Source organism: Salmo trutta, chromosome 40 (assembly GCF_901001165.1).
Source record: "Salmo trutta chromosome 40, fSalTru1.1, whole genome shotgun sequence".
Lineage (NCBI taxonomy): Eukaryota > Metazoa > Chordata > Actinopteri > Salmoniformes > Salmonidae > Salmo > Salmo trutta.
Genome location: NC_042996.1, coordinates 19889166 through 19906255, shown reverse-complemented (window position 1 = coordinate 19906255; position 17090 = coordinate 19889166). Strand labels below are relative to the sequence as shown.

The 17090-nt window shown below is 48.8% G+C and overlaps 1 protein-coding gene across 3 annotated transcripts in view; it reads right to left on the bottom strand.

Moving 5' to 3' along the window:
* Positions 1-17090, bottom strand: part of LOC115180569 (putative adenosylhomocysteinase 3) — a 42836-nt gene that overhangs the window by 8274 nt on the left and 17472 nt on the right. For 2 of the 3 annotated variants that reach the window (XM_029742746.1, XM_029742747.1), the window contains exons 2-12: positions 8963-9071; positions 6587-6730; positions 4963-5063; positions 4649-4751; positions 4421-4515; positions 4210-4316; positions 3866-3982; positions 3676-3739; positions 2634-2722; positions 2466-2536; positions 477-571 (exon numbers count right to left, since the gene is read on the bottom strand). In XM_029742746.1, coding sequence (XP_029598606.1) covers positions 477-571; positions 2466-2536; positions 2634-2722; positions 3676-3739; positions 3866-3982; positions 4210-4316; positions 4421-4515; positions 4649-4751; positions 4963-5063; positions 6587-6730; positions 8963-9071 — 1095 coding nt within the window. Of the gene's footprint in view, positions 1-476; positions 572-2465; positions 2537-2633; positions 2723-3675; positions 3740-3865; positions 3983-4209; positions 4317-4420; positions 4516-4648; positions 4752-4962; positions 5064-6586; positions 6731-8962; positions 9072-10628; positions 10727-17090 lie in introns of those variants that run through there. The other variant, XM_029742748.1, reaches the window with a different exon arrangement.

The following is a 17090-nucleotide window of genomic DNA, read 5'->3' as shown; positions in this document are numbered from 1 at the left end:
GTAATATACCACTTCACTTCTTACTAGTAATACATGTATTGTTTTAGAAACATTACAAAGCATGCTCATCCGTTTTGAAAAAATTATTATGGTGAAAAAATATTTTTGCTGGTAAAAGTGTCTGGTAGATTTTTAAATCCAAAAAAGCTGGACCAAAAAGTTATTTAAGGCCCTGATGACAACATTCTCTACGAAAATGGTTTCACTATGACCCTGGGATGTCACCCTAACAGTGATAACTGACAGGCAAAAGCCACAGCAAGTCAACCCGTAACTATGACAACGTCAGGTCAAGGACAGTGTTGTATCACAGCTTCCCCCACAGTGACAATAATGTGACAAGCATTAGTGACAGCAGTGTCTTCCACCCACGCGATCAGTTAAGCTGTCACAGTCACAATAACACACCCACACACACGTGCATTCAACCCCCCACCAATATGCACACACGCTCGCATCACACACACTTGACTCACCACGTCGATCTCGGTGTTCGAGTGTCCCATGTTACAGACGATACAGCCGTTCTTCATACGGTCCAAGTACTCTCTCACCACCACGTTCTTATTTCCTGGAGGAGAGGGGACATCATAAAAACATACCATCAATATTACACTCATCCTGTTCACTACTGTACACCGAAACGTCAGAGAAATTCATAAGTGGGCAGAGGAGAGAGGTGAACACTACCAATAACTCTTGCTGGGTCGATACATGCTGAATGATGTTTATATCACTTCAAAAAAGGAATTATGTTGCTGTAAACGCTACACAAATGACGCTTGGAATAAATCTCCTGTACTAGATTTTAAATATATATTTAAAAAGGAATTAAAAATAATACATTTAAAAAAAAATCTACTCAAAATGCACCATAGCTCTCCACATCCACTCTCCACATAGACCTACTGTATGAATAAGTGTCTAAATTGCATTGCGTACCTCTAAGTAAGTCTGAGTGTGTGTGTGTGCACGTGCATGTCTGTGCACACACACATTCGCGTGAGTGATTAAGGTTGTCTGTCCTTTTTCAATTAACATTGATGAGAACTGCAGTTTGTCAATAGGCTTAATGCTTAATTGACCAGGGAGGTATGCAGGTTGTCACTATGAACTCTTCACTCAATCTGAACGTGGAGCACTAACGGGCATGGCTGCCAGGTCGGAGTGACTGAGACCACTTTGGTAATGTCTACACCAGTGGTCACCAACATCTTCTGAGTCAAGATCACTTTCTGAGTCAAAATGCAAGCCAGTATTATTATTTTTTTTAAATATGACTTCAAAATGTAAGCCTACGCAACACTAAACAATTAAAAACAGTTCTGTAGTAATGAGGTTTGTGGAGTAGGTTATAGGCCCAATATATTATCACCGCATATTGGCAATTCTTCAATTGCGCCCTGCCAATGTTGTTCTTCTCAGACCATTTTGAAATGATATTTACAAATTGTAGGTGCATGGCCGAACTGGTAATAGATCATTTGTTGTACTACTTGTTAGGAACAGAACTGGACTGATGGCCTGCATGCATCTGATGGTCAGTCTGAGGGGAAGGAGCAGCGGTGAGGCTGCCGCTCACCCGATTCACCGTCCCTCCTCTTTCCCTCCCCTGAGAAAAGGGGACTTCTGACGACGCAACTCAAGTCGCACCGCATTATATCTGCCTCATGCACCAATTCATGTTGTTACTCCTGTGACCAGAGAAAGTGAAATATTCCTTCATATTAAAAAAGGCAAGCCGCTAATAACGACAACGCAAGCTTATCGGAACGCTTTGCTACTCATTTATTAAAGCTGCAGTGCTGGTTGTCGCATGAGTGGAAGTAGGGAGAATGCCTATTGTATGGATTATAAAAGTTTTGAACAAAGTGTTGACAGTGTCGAATAACAACTTAAAACATACAGCTCTTTGCTGTATTCGTTGAGTCTCTCTCTAGTCATGTTTTAAAAGTTTAGAAAGGCTTCTTTTTACAGCCTATGGCTCCAGGAAACCGCGCCGACACGGTGATCTGAGCCATCTGATTGCACCAACAGGCCTACCGCTGGCTATTTGATTTGCTCTCTGGGCCTTCCGGGTAGGCAGAGTTCTACTTTCAAACAGATGAAATGGTTCAGAATGGGAACACTTTGCCTTCCAGTCACTAGGTCTGCTGAATCAAGTGCTCCCAACACCAACAGCTCAGAATGAAAAGTAGGAACGCAAGACTTCATCATAGTTTTTTTTACAGAAATGTTTGGTGACTAGGAATGCCTTGGAGATGGCGATGGACCGGTTTTTGACCACTGGTCAATACCCTACTACCTAGTCACCCTCTAGGCTGCTGGGGAGTGTGTGTGTGTGTATATAGAGTGGTGCAGGCTGAATCAGCCAAGCCTGGTTGGTCATTTTGACACCGTTTCCACTTATCTGTTCTAACGTGGCCATCTAGTGCTGACTGAGGGGACAAGGGAGAGGTGTTCACCTGTGCAGGTGATGACAATGTCCACTTGTCTGATCACTTCATTCAGCTTCACCAGTCTGAAGCCATCCATGCTGAACAGGGACGGGAAACAAACGCGTTACTTCCTCGTTCACCCTGCTGACATTGGCCGATCAGTTCATGTACCAGGCTCTGATTGGCTGAACTTACCAGGCCTGCAAGGCACAGATGGGGTCGATCTCTGTGACGTACACGATGGAGCCCATGGCCTTGAGAGCAGCACAGCAGCCCTTCCCCACCTATGGATACACAAATAAAAAACACACATTGGCATAGTACTGATGTAGGCTCTACTATAGACTTGGATGGTAAATAGTTTCCTCTGGTGGTCCATTTTGATATAATAAGGTGTTCAGATCACCAGCAGCATCCCATCCTGCATCCCACTGCTGGCTTTCCTCTGAAGCTAAGCAGGGTTGGTCCTGGTCGGTCCCTGGGTGGGAGACCAGATGCTGCTGGAAGTGGTGCTGAAGGGCCAGTAGGATGCATTGGGGACATTTCCCTGTGTGGGGACCCGTCTTCCGGATGGGCCGTTAAATGGGCGTCCTGACTCTCTGTGGTCACTAAACATCCCATGGTATTTATCATGTTAACCCCGGTGTCCTGGATAAAATTCTCAATCTGGCCCTCATATCATCATGGCCACCTAATCATCCCCAGCTTCCGTTTGGCTCATTCATCCCACCCTCCTCTCCCCTGTAACTCTTCCCCAGGTCGTTGGTGTAAATGAGAACGTGTTCTCAGTCAATGTACCTGGTAAAATAAGGGTTCAAAAATGAGAAGTGTACCATATACAGTAGGGCTGGGAATTGCCAGGGACCTCATGATACAACGTTATCGCGATACTTAGGTGCCGATTCTATACGTATTACGATTTGATGTTCCAAACACATTGCTCACCAAATGTCTGCTGCAGAGAGACGAGAGAGCATGAGAAAGCTAGTTTTGATCAGTCAGGGAAATAAAAGTTGCTGAAAACACGTAGACTCCATTTAAAAAGGAGAAAAACAGCTGGGTTTTGTGCAGGTACGGCTAATGCTACCTACAGTAGCAAAAACATTATTGTATTATTAATTTACCAATACTTGGGAGTCAAATATCAATCTAATATCGTCCACAAATAATATAGCGATATGCAACTATAGATGTTTTCCCCGCCATCACTAATACACAGTAGGTAAGATAGACTTACCTCTCCATATCCACAGACCACCACCTGCTTTCCCCCAAACATTACATCAGTGGTCCTCTTCAGACTGGAGGGAGAGCGAAGAAACACAAATCACGAGCAGTTAGCATGACAAATGTTTAAGCCGTCCACAACAACGAAGTCATCTCCCTCCGCCTTTCTGCTTTGAACGGGCATGCCGGAGTCGTCCTACCCGTCCAGGATGGACTCCCTGCAGCAGTAGAGGTTGTCAAACTTCTGCTTGGTCACAGAGTCGTTGACGTTCATGGCCGGGACACACAGCTTCCCCGCCTTGGACAGCTGGTACAACCTACACAGAGAGAAGCAACAAGAGGGGGGGCATCATTATAAAGCAGTAAAAACCTGACATTAGCCGTTATGGCCACTAGATGGAGACATGACCATAGAAGATAGACCACCCACTTCGAAACAAAACCCTGATGAAGGGGAAGCTTACTGGCAAAAATACTGTTTTTCCTCAGTCTAGACAATGAGTCAAGGTATAATGAAGTTGCGTGTGAGCAGTGATCCACCCACCGGTGTACTCCGGTGACGCTCTCCTCCACGATGCCTTTGATCTTCTTGAACATGTTGGGGTATTTCTTATAGATCCAGTGGGTCAGGTCTCCGCCGTCGTCCAGGATCTGGAACAGGGGACACAACTGATCGGGATAAACCACGACGCCATTCACAACGCGACAAAGTCTGCTACTGAGAGACGGTGTTTGACGGGGGGACAGACACGTACCATGTTGGGCTGCCAGCCCTCCAGGTTGACGCAGCGGTCGATGCACCACCAGAAGTCATCCTCCGACTCGCCCTTCCACGCGAACACAGAGAACCCTGAGAGAGAGCGAGAGAGCGAGAGAGCGAGAGAGCGAGAGAGCGAGAGAGAGAGAGAGATGATGGGCACTGAGAGAGCCAGCGGTCGTGAAAGACAAAGACGCTCAAACGAAGAGGCCCGGTTCACACTCACCTCCCTCAGCCAGAGCCGCTGCCACCTCATTCTGAGTGGAGTAGATGTTACAGGCAGCCCACCTGCACTGAGCCCCCAGGGCAGTCAGAGTCTCCATCAACACCTGCGCGACACACACGGAGCAGACCGCGCGTTCAGTTACGACACAGACAACGGAGACGTTCGTGTTCAAAGCAAAGTCCTGCCGCCGAAAGCAGTGTAAAGCTGGCTTAAGACAAGTGACATTCAGTATGTCGTTGAGTCGTGGTTTTCTGAGCAGAACCGGCAGACTCGCAGTGGTCTGAGCGGTGGATGGTGGCGTGTGTGTAACTCACGGCTGTCTGAGCTGTGATGTGGGTGCAGCCCACTACTTTGGCCCCAGCCAGCGGTTTCTCTCCCTGGGCTCTCTTCCTCAGGGCCATGAGAGCTGGCATCTCTGTGAGGAGGGGAGAAGACAACCGACAGGTTAGTTTAGACCCAACGTTACAACAACATTACCACAAAACCCATCAGTCCCGTTTCAAAAACTTAAAAGGAAAAAGGCATGCTTCTCTGTATAATCTTTAAAAATGTCAAATAATGGGTAATCAAAGTTATCTGGCCAACGTGCTTTAGGAACACTCCCAGAAGGTGGAATCTTTCCCCTCTGGTTTTCTGTTGCACTGTCACCTAGACATTCAGAGCTAGCCGTGTGTGATGGGGCCCACCGAGCCAGGGCTGAGAGGTCAGCTGCTATAGCAACTTATAAAAGTTGAAAGTGCTGTAGCCCGCAGTAGAGACTGAGTTAGGGCTATCTGGGGTCAGCTGTACAGACAGAGTCGGAGCTATGCAGCTCTGGCTACGGTCTGCCTGTAGTAACATAAATTGGGAGCGATGTGAGGTCAGCTGTACAGACAGCGCTGGGGTTGTGTCTTGAGTAGTAAACAAGGCAATGTATGATCAGACTGTGAGTGGCCAGCGGCGCAGTACAGACACGCGGGACTGTGAGTGGCCAGCGGCGCAGTACAGACACGCGGGACTGTGAGTGGCCAGCGGCGCAGTACAGACACGCGGGACTGTGAGTGGCCAGCGGCGCAGTACAGACACGCGGGACTGTGAGTGGCCAGCGGCGCAGTACAGACACGCGGGACTGTGAGTGGCCAGCGGCGCAGTACAGACACGCGGGACTGTGAGTGGCCAGCGGCGCAGTACAGACACGTGGGACTGTGAGTGGCCAGCGGCGCAGTACAGACACGCGGGACTGTGAGTGGCCAGCGGCGCAGTACAGACACGCGGGACTGTGAGTGGCCAGCGGCGCAGTACAGACACGCGGGACTGTGAGTGGCCAGCGGCGCAGTACAGACACGTGGGACTGTGAGTGGCCAGCGGCGCAGTACAGACACGCGGGACTGTGAGTGGCCAGCGGCGCAGTATAGACTCGTGGGACTGTGAGTGGCCAGCGGCGCAGTACAGACACGTGGGACTGTGAGTGGCCAGCGGCTCAGTACAGACACGTGGGACTGTGAGTGGCCAGCGGCGCAGTACAGACACGCGGGACTGTGAGTGGCCAGCGGCGCAGTATAGACACGTGGGACTGTGAGTGGCCAGCGGCGCAGTACAGACACGCGGGACTGTGAGTGGCCAGCGGCGCAGTACAGACACGCGGGACTGTGAGTGGCCAGCGACGCAGTACAGACACGTGGGACTGTGAGTGGTCAGTGGTGGGTCCTGTTGGGTTTCAGCAGAGGATGGAGTGTCCCATCACATTGTGCTTGATTGGGTATTAGTGGGAGAGGCAGGTGCCCCCCCCTGCTGTTTATCTCACAGGCTGGGAACATACGGCCACTGAGCACACAGCCCTGGAGGAGATGGGCTGTCAGCATGGCACACACACACACACACCATCAGAGAATCACAGTCTCTCTCGCTTGGTCTCTCACACACTTGTACGCACACACCTCGTCCCTAGACCTAACCCACCTTGCTCCGCGATCTCGATCTCCCTGCGCCCGAAGTCGGCCTGCTTGATGTTCTTGATGCAGAAGTCTCCGTTGCCCTTGGAGTTCTTCTGCTGCTTGTCCCGAGGAGAGGTCTCGTCGTCAGAGCTGTCCGTGTACGACGCAGCTAAAAGAGAGAGCGGGGCAGAGAGAGGGGTCAGAGGACAGGACGCACACTCAACAGCAGCACACGAGCTGCACACACAGCCACACCTTATAATGCACATTCAACATGTCCTTAGGATATAGACGTTAAACTAACAACATACGTGACAGGACTACACACTAGTCCACAATCTACTCTGACGTCCAAAACAACTGCACAGCTCACATTATGAGCTATATCTAGGGACTGAGCCCCGGGGCAGAATACACCTGCACAGCATGGGCGCCTACATACTAGGTTCGGTTTGATCCTAGCAGAACTTGGCTAGGTGAAGTGAACATCTGTGCCTCGCATACTCCCTTAAAAAGACCTTGGCTTGAAAAACAAGAAAAAAAGCGGCAATGGTACCGTTTGTCCATCTTGAGACGCCATAGCCAGTGTACACTTCCTCAAAATAGTCTGAATTAGTCTAAGATAATTCAAGAAATCTGTCATTCATTTTGACGTTTTCGCCGAGGAGATCTTAGTCACGCAATTTGACATTAACTTTTGCAGTATTTCTCAAGTGAAAAAATGTGCATGAAAACGAGTCCTATCTCGTCGAATGACGACAAACACTTAATTGAAGAATCCCTACTGTTGACCAATCACCGACGAAGGGCCGTAGACGTCGGCTACCGAACTTCAGCGTGACTCGAGAACAAAAATGTGTGCCCGAACAACTGAAAATAAAAAAAAACAACGCTGAAGACCAATTCAAAACAAAATGTCATCATAATATATCTACAAACTGTTTCGGATGGGAAGCATGTGGACGCCTTAAGCCGAATTACAGCTCTCCCACAGTGTGTGTGTGCTGAAGGTCCAGGGCTGGGACAATGAGGCTGGGACAGAGAGCACGTGAGAGAGAGAGAAAGAGAGGGGAAAAAAATTAAAAAGAGAGAGAGAGAAGGGTCAGTGGGGACAGTCAGGACTCTGTTCACTCTTTCCTTCTGTGGGAAGAATTACAGCAACCACAGAGCTGAGGACTACAGTACAGGGGACCAGGGAAGAGAGGGAGAGAGGAAGAGAGAAAGGGTTGAGAGTGGGGGGGACAGAATGCAATGAGGTACAGTGAGAGGACAAAGAAGAAAGGAAGGAGAGAGGACTTTTGAGGCATTTGGGTGAAGCGGCCGGTGAGTGTCTGTGCGTGACATTCAAAAACACGAGGGACAGCCAGGTAGGCTGAGAGTGACATCTCTTCACAAGTGGAAGAATGAGAGGCCACAGTCACACCAGGGACGTGGCATTTCACACTTCTCTCCTGACAAACATGTCTCCCTACCAGATTAACTCTGGTTGTAAAGCAAGGGTCACACCCTTTTTATGACACGTGGGACTGACAGGCCCCTCATCCTACTACAGAGCCATTCCCAACGCCTCAGTGGAAATGTCACCTCTCCTCTCTATCCCTCCCTCCCTCCCTCTCCTCTCTCTTTCTCCCTCCCCCTCTCTTGAAAAGGGGCCTCTAGGAGCCCTGGGAACAACCAGGAGTGGAACAACCAGGAGTGGGACAACCAGGTGACCAGGACTACTAGTATAGTGGGAACATTGCCTCTCCTCTCTCTTTCTCCCTCCCCCTCTCTTGAAAAGGGGCCTCTAGGAGCCCTGTGAACAACCAGGAGTGGGACAACCAGGTGACCAGGACTACTAGTATAGTGGGAACATTGCCTCTCCTCTCTCTTTCTCCCTCCCCCTCTCTTGAAAAGGGGCCTCTAGGAGCCCTGGGAACAACCAGGAGTGGAACAACCAGGAGTGGGACAACCAGGTGACCAGGACTACTAGTATAGTGGGAACATTGCCTCTCCTCTACCTTTCTCTCCTCTTCCCCTCTTTTATGGACCCCCAACCTTAAACAAACAAATGGTTTACACTGGCCTGCCTGCCCCCAAAAAATACTCATCTCAAATGTTCACAAGGACATTGGTGTGTGTGTGTGTCTGCAAGGTATTATTGACTGGAACACAGTGTTAGAAACTAGAGAGAACACTAGCAGCTCTCTGTGGCCTGTATCGTCTCCTCTTAATCCAGTTATACGTGACAGAGAACAGTCCTGCTCCCTACCTGTCTGGGAATAGACTCTTACCGAGTGATACTGGACACCGTACCTGGGCTGTGATTTGAGTTAGGCACAGGGGGTGTGGGGGCTTGTGAGTGTGTCAGATGTGTGTGTGTGTGTGTGTGTGTGTGTGTGTGTGTGTGTATTCTCGGTACCTGAGCCGTAGCTGTCTGTGGAGGACTGGGAGATGGATCGGGACAGAGAGCGGCGGCCGATCTTGGTGGGACGTTTGTTGAACTCTTGTTTCTGGTCCGCAAACTGGATCTGCTGGCAGAGAGGGAGGAATGAGACCACAATGTCCAACCTCCAACACCCAGTCCAAAACAAAAAACTCCTTCCCTGATTAAGACTTTTCCCTCGTTGGCCCCTTGTACATCTTAAAAGGAAGTAGCAGATGGGTATATCCTAAGCAATGAGAGAACCGTAGCACTCAAGGCTATGTAGAGTTTCCACCATTTATCCACATCAGGTTCTGTAAGATCTATAAGGGGTGTGGGGGGCATCAAGTGTCCACGGGTTAGGGGCTAGTGATTGATTTTGCACAACAGTTCATCCCTAAAAGGTCTGAATTGAGCCTAGTCAGCTCACGACGAGACTCTATTTACAGTGAACAACCACTGGTTAAATTTTTTTTTTTAATCCCGATTTATCTGCAGTAGCATTATGTAAGACCTACATGGCCAGAGCCAGGGAGGCAGCTTTGGTTAGGATGGAATACGCTGCTGGTAATATTGATGGATTACTTACTGGTGCCATATAAACAGGCAACAAGGACACAATGGAAAAATCGAATAAAATGATGTGACCGTGATAAAACGGTATGTAGAAGGTATGAATCTCCGTGGCGCAGAGCGGTATTGTTTAATGATTATTTGAACGCTCTACAAATCTGTTCAAATCACTACAAATATGAGCCCGGGGGATTTCACAGATAAAAATAGGATTTTTGCAGCACCAAAACCACTGAAAATCTTAACTACATTAACAGATTTCCCCCCCCCCTTTAATCCTATCCGGTTTTCCAACCACCTGGACTACACCGCACTGCGTGCAAACGCTCCGCTTCTCATTCGGAGTGCAAAACAAAAGCGTAAACAGTCGAATGAGCGTGTGCACGCACAAACGCTGACACAGGACACAGTCACGCAGGAAATAAGCCCACAGAGTGTCTGACGCATACCCAGAGTACGAGACGCGTCTGTTCACCTCTCTATACAGGAACTACGTGACTACTGGAAGACAGCGGGAGAGGGAGTGACTCATGGTTGTGCAATCTGAATTTCACACCACTAACCAGACAGATTGATTCTGAGTCACGGGGTAGACAAAGGTCTTGCATACTTACGATAGCGAGTCATATCCCCCCCCCCCCCCCCCCCCCCCCCCAAAGTATCCACTTGGTTCCCTCATCATGGCTTCCTTCCCCTTCACTCAGAGGGAGAAGCATGGCTGGTGGTAATGCTTTTTAATTGGATCCCCATTAGCTGTTGCAGAAGCAGCAGATACTCTTCCTGGGGTCCACACGTGGCATTTATTCCACTCGCATTACAACCATGCAGGGTACTGACCAAATGTATATACACAGTCCTCAATCATCTCTCTCTCCTTCTCCCTTACACACCCACAATGCAGTGCTCGGACACAATTCTGCGTCTGCCAACCAAATAAATGCAGAACAAGTGGGAAAAGTCCCCGGCAATTAGGCCCAAGACAAGGAGATCCACAAACGCCTGTGCACATATGTAGATTGGATTTCATTCATCTTCTACCGAAGCCTGTCAAGTCCCAACCTAATCCATCCTCCTCCTCCTCCCGTCTTACCTTTCTCCTACTGGGTTCACCTCCACTGTCGTCATCCTTCTTCTTCGACAACATGACTCGGTGGACTGCTGTGAGGTGAGAAACTGTGTTTGGACTAGAGGGGGTGGGTCTGGAAAACTAGCAGTTGTGGGCATGGTCCATTTATACCCTCTCTTTACCCAGGCTGCTTTACCCCCCGATCCAGCCCTAACTGGTCCGGACTGTCACCCATGTGCTGTGCCTCAGAAACAATGCAGAATTGTTCCCTACTTTTGTTTTTCCCCTCTCCTCTCTCTCTCTCTACTTGTTTAATTGTTAATTGTTCACAGGCTGGATTGGATTGGGGCTTCTTTATCAGGGCCAACAACTGTGTGACCCTGAATGGCTCTTGGCTGGGGGACTATTGAGGTCATCCACAGTAGACCGGTGGACGCAGGGAGAAATGGTAGGAAGGAGGATTGCAGAGCTGTATTTTGAGGCGGTGTTACCTCAGAATCAGGGGGATCAGGACAGTGGGTTCTGCCAAGGAGAGACCCTGGGCTGCCACCACTGGGACAGACAATAGAGACTTTGTGTAAGTGATTAGGCCCATTTTGTTTGTGTGAGACCAAGGCCGCTGAACTAGAAAATATTGTAGACTAGAAGAAATACAGGATCTCTATGGTGGCAGTTTACAACAAACAATGCCCACTTGCCCAGCAGTGAGAGATCACATAACATCAAAGGTTTGGGTGCATTTCTTACAAAACATTTTAATCTGTTACATGTTTTAATCAAAGTTCAAACCAAAGGTCAACGAGGGGCATCAGGAAACTGATTTCAAACTTGGCCATCCGACTTGGTCCTTACGCCAGATCGTCATGCTAGTGTGTGACGGAAACGGACAGCTTGGACATGTGCCTCCTGATCTTATGAGTGTCCGGAGCAAACTTCTCTGTGACAGCCGACACACACACACACACACAAACCCATGACATCTGGGTCTAAGAGGTTTCATAGGGCAGGAGGAGAGGACCCAGGTTCAGTAAACAAGACATTGAGCCAACAGTCTTAATCAAGGATTTAGACCTGTGCAATTAGACACACTGGCTGACTGATGACACATTGCAGGAGAGCTAACTGTGTTGGTTATCAATAGGAGATAGAATGCCAAAGAACGAGGCACGCGGCAATTGATCCTTTCCATTTCGCAATGTGACTAGACTAGGTCAGCACCAGAATAAAAAGGGAGGCTGACATGCATGATCACTGTTAGTACATTCAATGAATGCATGAGCAACCACAGGATTATGAATGAGTTCCATTCAGAATGCTGACATCCAGCCAACACTACATTGGAGGAGACTGTTGTTACTGCAGAGAATTTGAATGGATGTTACGCTACTCAAACTTGTTTCCTCAAATGACCATATGTCGCTCTAAAAGCCTATTCCCGCTTGATCCGAAAATGTGGTTGGCGGCTTCGTACGGAGGGCGTGATGTAATTGCGGAGCCTCCGGATGCACGCAGAGGCCAAATCAACCTCCGTACCGCGTCGCCGCGCGCCTCTCAAATGTATCAACGCCAAGGGCTTCGTATAGCTCCGCATTGACACGATTGGTTGACGGTAGGTGAGGGCGGTACGCCCAGTGTGAACACAAACTCACTTCCTTGGCAACTACCTCCACAACAGCTCTGCTCTGCTCCCCTAAGCACAAGAAGTACGAAAGCCCTGACGTCTGCGGAGGCTGCGGCTTGACCACGCAGAGCCTTTACAGGCAGGCGCAGGCACAGTGCTCACAGCTGCATGCATAGCATTAGCTAACATGTGAGCGAGAGATGGTTACGCAAGAAGAACGGGGAGGGAGGACCACAGACTGCTAGCAGTGTACAGGGTAAACTGCCTGCCCTACAGCAGCATTCTGGCCCTGCACTAGGATTACCTAACCTGGTTAAACCAGACTGAACGCTGTGCCCACCATTGTAGTGAACAGGAGAACGCAGGGAAAACAGTTCGGATGCCAGGCTAAGGATTATCAGCAGAGCATGATGAATGAACTACCCTTCTAGAAAACTGGTTAGCCTACATTTCCTGCGGAACAGTAACACACACGGATCACAGAGCAGAGGGTGGAGATGTTTAAACAGATTACAGGAAAATATTATTGACTGTAGTCAGGAAGACCATTCATCTTGATCACTGACAAGAGAGCAACCATGTGGATCTCTCTCCAATGCGGCTAAGGCAATGCCTCGTAGCCAGGCCTAATTGTCCATATTAGTGCATGGATACATCGGACGAATCCTTTTCTATACCACCAGTAACGACTGAAGTCGGATTGGGCTGGGCCAATCCCGCATCCCGGGATGAGACAGGGCAGAGATCAAAGCCTTGTGGCGCACCACCAATGCTGCATAGTAGTGAATACTGGCCTTCTCTGTCCCTGCATCCTACTGCAGTCTGCATTAACGGTATTAACCTTGCAGCACTGCACAGCACATAATACATGCATTATGCATGTTCAGTGATTGCGAGGCTAATGAGATGTAAATAATAGATGCTAACCCAACACTGCTGAACAGAGCCCACTGTCACCTCTCAATGGAGCTGGGCATGGCTAGTTGACTGTAGCCTTGAGAGGAACCAGGTCAATGTTGGCCAGCCAGCCAGGCAGAATCACAGGCACACCCATGGCCCAAACAACCATCCCGTGCCACATTTACAGTGTCTGGGGAGGACAGGTGGCAGGTGCCCCCTCAGCCCAGACAGAGGTATCTGCAGTGGCAAGGTCGCGTCACCAGGTGGCAGTGTATTCGCTTGGCAAGGCGGGCTTTTGGTAGTTGTGTAAGATGACTGACTGGCCAAGACCACCAAAGGTGAGCTCTCATTATGCAATAAGGCCCGAGGAAGTGTGCTTTATGGCTACGGCTATTCTTACGCATGAAGCAACGCGGAGTGCCTGGATACAGCCCTTAGCTGGGGGTATACTGGCCATATACGACAAAGCCCCAAGGTGCCTTATTGCTATTCTAAACTGGTTACCAACGTAATTAGAACAGGAAAAATACATCTGTTTTCATACCCATGGTATACGGTCTGATATACCACGGCTTTCAGCCAATAAGCATTCAGGACTGGAACCACCCGCTTTATAATTGTGGTTATATACATTATTATTATTATTATTATTCTCTAGTACATACATATGACTAGAGCACAATTATAATAAAGAATATAACCACAATTATAAAGAGGGTGGTTCCAGTCCTGAATGCTTATTGGCTGAAAGCCGTGGTATATCAGACCGTATACCATGGGTATGAAAAGAGATGTCTTTTTTTCTGTTCATTCAATCGAACAGTAACTGAATGCCTCGATGCCTGTTTTATATAGCAAGCTACGGCCACGTGACTGTCTGTAGGAGCGAACCATTTTCGTGAATGGTGTACCTAATAAATTGAGTCTATATTACTCATATTACTATAGCAGTATACTGAGGCCGGCATGTGTGTTGCTCCAGGCCCAGCCTCACTAGGGTCGGCTGCAGGGTAAGCTGTTCCAGGGCGAAGCCACGGAGCGGATTGATACCCACTGAGCAACCAGTCACCATGGGGTCAAATCTCTGGAGAGAGTTCCAGGAGAACAGCGAGGAGAGGGGCTTCAAACAGCACAAAGCAATAGACTACAGTCCTGAGGAAAAAAAACAGGCACAGATGTGATCAGATCTGATACTGTGGAATCGCACCAGGCAGAGTCCATGGTTCAACAGAGAGAATGAAAACAAGACAGGGAGGGAGGTGCCGGAGACACATAGGACCAGTACAGACCTGGGTCAACAAACTTTCCTCATGGCGTCTTCTCCACAACGAAGGACTGTATTCAGTGGGCAAACACTAGTCCGACTAAGTTCACTTCCAGTCTCCTTTACTCATCCACAACCAGAACTAACTATGCATTCAGAGAGAGGTACCACAAAACAATGCGCCCAGAAGCACTGATATCAATAATGCACTGATCATTTTGGGGCGGATGACAATGATAAGCCTGCATGTGGAGCCCACACTGGCATGACACGCAATGTGATTGAGTCAGTACAACGCGATGCCCTGAAGGACGTTTGAACACGGAGGAGCAGGCCGTAGTAACAGGAGCCTGGGAACTAGCCTACCCCACATTGGCAGACATGAGATGGGCTGGCTGCTCACTGCTTAGACACTGATCTGCAGAGTGTGTTGGGGCCTGGAGTTTGATAAAAGAACAGATTCATTCACATCGCTTTTCAAAACACTTTTGAGAAGAGGTGCCTACATGACAACTCGGTCCACTGAAACGGACCAGATCCTAAGATGCTGTCATTTAGCCATTATTGAGGGAGTGAGGCATTTAAAATATATATCTCCCAACATCCTCTGCCAATATCCCCCTCCCTCCGTATCATGTTGCCAAGCTTAAACATGGGAAGACAAAACCCAGGGATATTTTTTTTTAATCAGTTACCACCCTCTGTGAAGAAGTTTGATCTTTCAAACACAGAGGCAATGAAAATGACCAGAACAGAGCGCGGGATCGAACTGAACTGAGTGAACTTTGATGTGGTGGGGTTTTTTCGCTTCGAAGACACGAAGGTGAAGTCAGTTGACGAGCTAAAGGGAAGGGAGAACTCCCCAACAGTGCGTTAAGTAAACAGAGGATACTCCAATGGGCCGCCGCGGACGGGTACACGTCTTTGAGGAGAGATGACATGGATTGCTCGGCCTCTATGACATGGCACAGCCAGGACAGTCAGACCTTGGGCCATGCCAACAGGAGCAGACAGGACATTCCTCAGAGTCCTTATCCTCTCAGAGAGCTCACAGATCAGTTCGTTACAGCAGAGGAACATTCATGGAAGATACAGTAGAGGGGAGTGAGAGAGACAGAGAGAAGGCTTATTGTCTTTGATTCCAGGGGAGGGAGGATATCCCTGTGTGTGTGTGTGTGTGTTAACTGATCCTTGCATGTGAAGTGTGCATACGCCATTGTGACCCTTGAGCTGTCCTGTGTGTGTGTGCACTCAGCAGTAGCGACAGGGGTTGGAGCCTGGACTGCTACAATGTGGATGGTGGGGGAATGGTTGCTTCAACAAATAAACCAGACCCAGTCTTAACTGGGCTATAAGAGGAAGTGTGTGATTGAGTTGTGCTTTGGTTTTAAAGAGATCCCAAATCGGTCTTTAGGACATGGGTTAACCTAGATCTTTAGTGCGTGTAGACGAAGGGTGAGATAATTAGGCCTACTGAGAAGAGATTGTCGACACCATAAGTCTCTCTGGCACAGTTGAGGAGAGTCTTGGCAGGGTGGGCTGAGGACAGCCTGGCATGAGTGTCCCATTGTTCTCATCAGAACAGTCTTCAAACGATTGAGCCAATCTGCCTCTTACTGCCCATTTTAGCTGATACTGGTCAAAACTAACCATGATGCTACATTCCCCAGGAATTTACCCATTTACTACAAGTTACTGAGTTTCCTTCAAGATGAACATCTCACCAACTTACTGCTGCAGACTCCTTCGGAGTCTTATCGGCGGTGGGTGTTGTAGTTAGAGAACCTTTGAAACCGAGAACCACAGCACAAACCTGATCAAACTAGGCTGTCTAAACTCATTCCGGAAACTTCTGTTTTCTTCCTCGAAGTTCTGCCAGCTGCTGAATCCCACGTACAATGTGCGTATCCAACAAGTCTGATGATCCAGTCATGACACAGGCCTGACCCAGCCCCACCATGTTCAGAGGAAAATATAGCTTCAGGCTTTCATTGAAGGGTCATACAGTACACCTCCATCGGTACTTGAGTTGAAATGATGCCCTTATGATGAGCAGAGTTGTGCATGCTCTCTGCACGCTCCACTTTTCCACAGATTCTCACAAATCTGCAAAGTTAAAAGTTACCCTGGTTAGTCTCCATTAGAATTTTGTTTCAAGAGACCCATGGTTCATGAAACCTACCATTGTCATCCACCCACTAAGTCAGTCAGTGCAAAAGTGACATGCAAACTGTTGCAAGGTTGTCAGTAGTCAGCCAGAGGAAGGATGGAAGTGTCTCTATAGGGAAACAACTACAGGCTGTTAATCCTCTCAGACCTCACTCCGACTCTCCTCACAGGGGGAGTTGGCTACCCTCTCAGACCTCACTCCAACTCTCCTCACAGGGGGAGTTGGCTACCCTCTCAGACCTCACTCCAACTCTCCTCACAGGGGGAGTTGGCTACCCTCTCAGACCTCACTCCAACTCTCCTCACAGGGGGAGTTGGCTACCCTCTCAGACCTCACTCCAACTCTCCTCACAGGGGGAGTTGGCTACCCTCTCAGACCTCACTCCAACTCTCCTCACAGGGGGAGTTGGCTACCCTCTCAGACCTCACTCCGACCTCTCTCAGACTCTCCTCACAGGGGGAGTTGGCTACCCTCTCAGACCTCTCTCTGACTCTCCTCACAGGGGAGCTGGCTACCCACAGGCAAACAAGT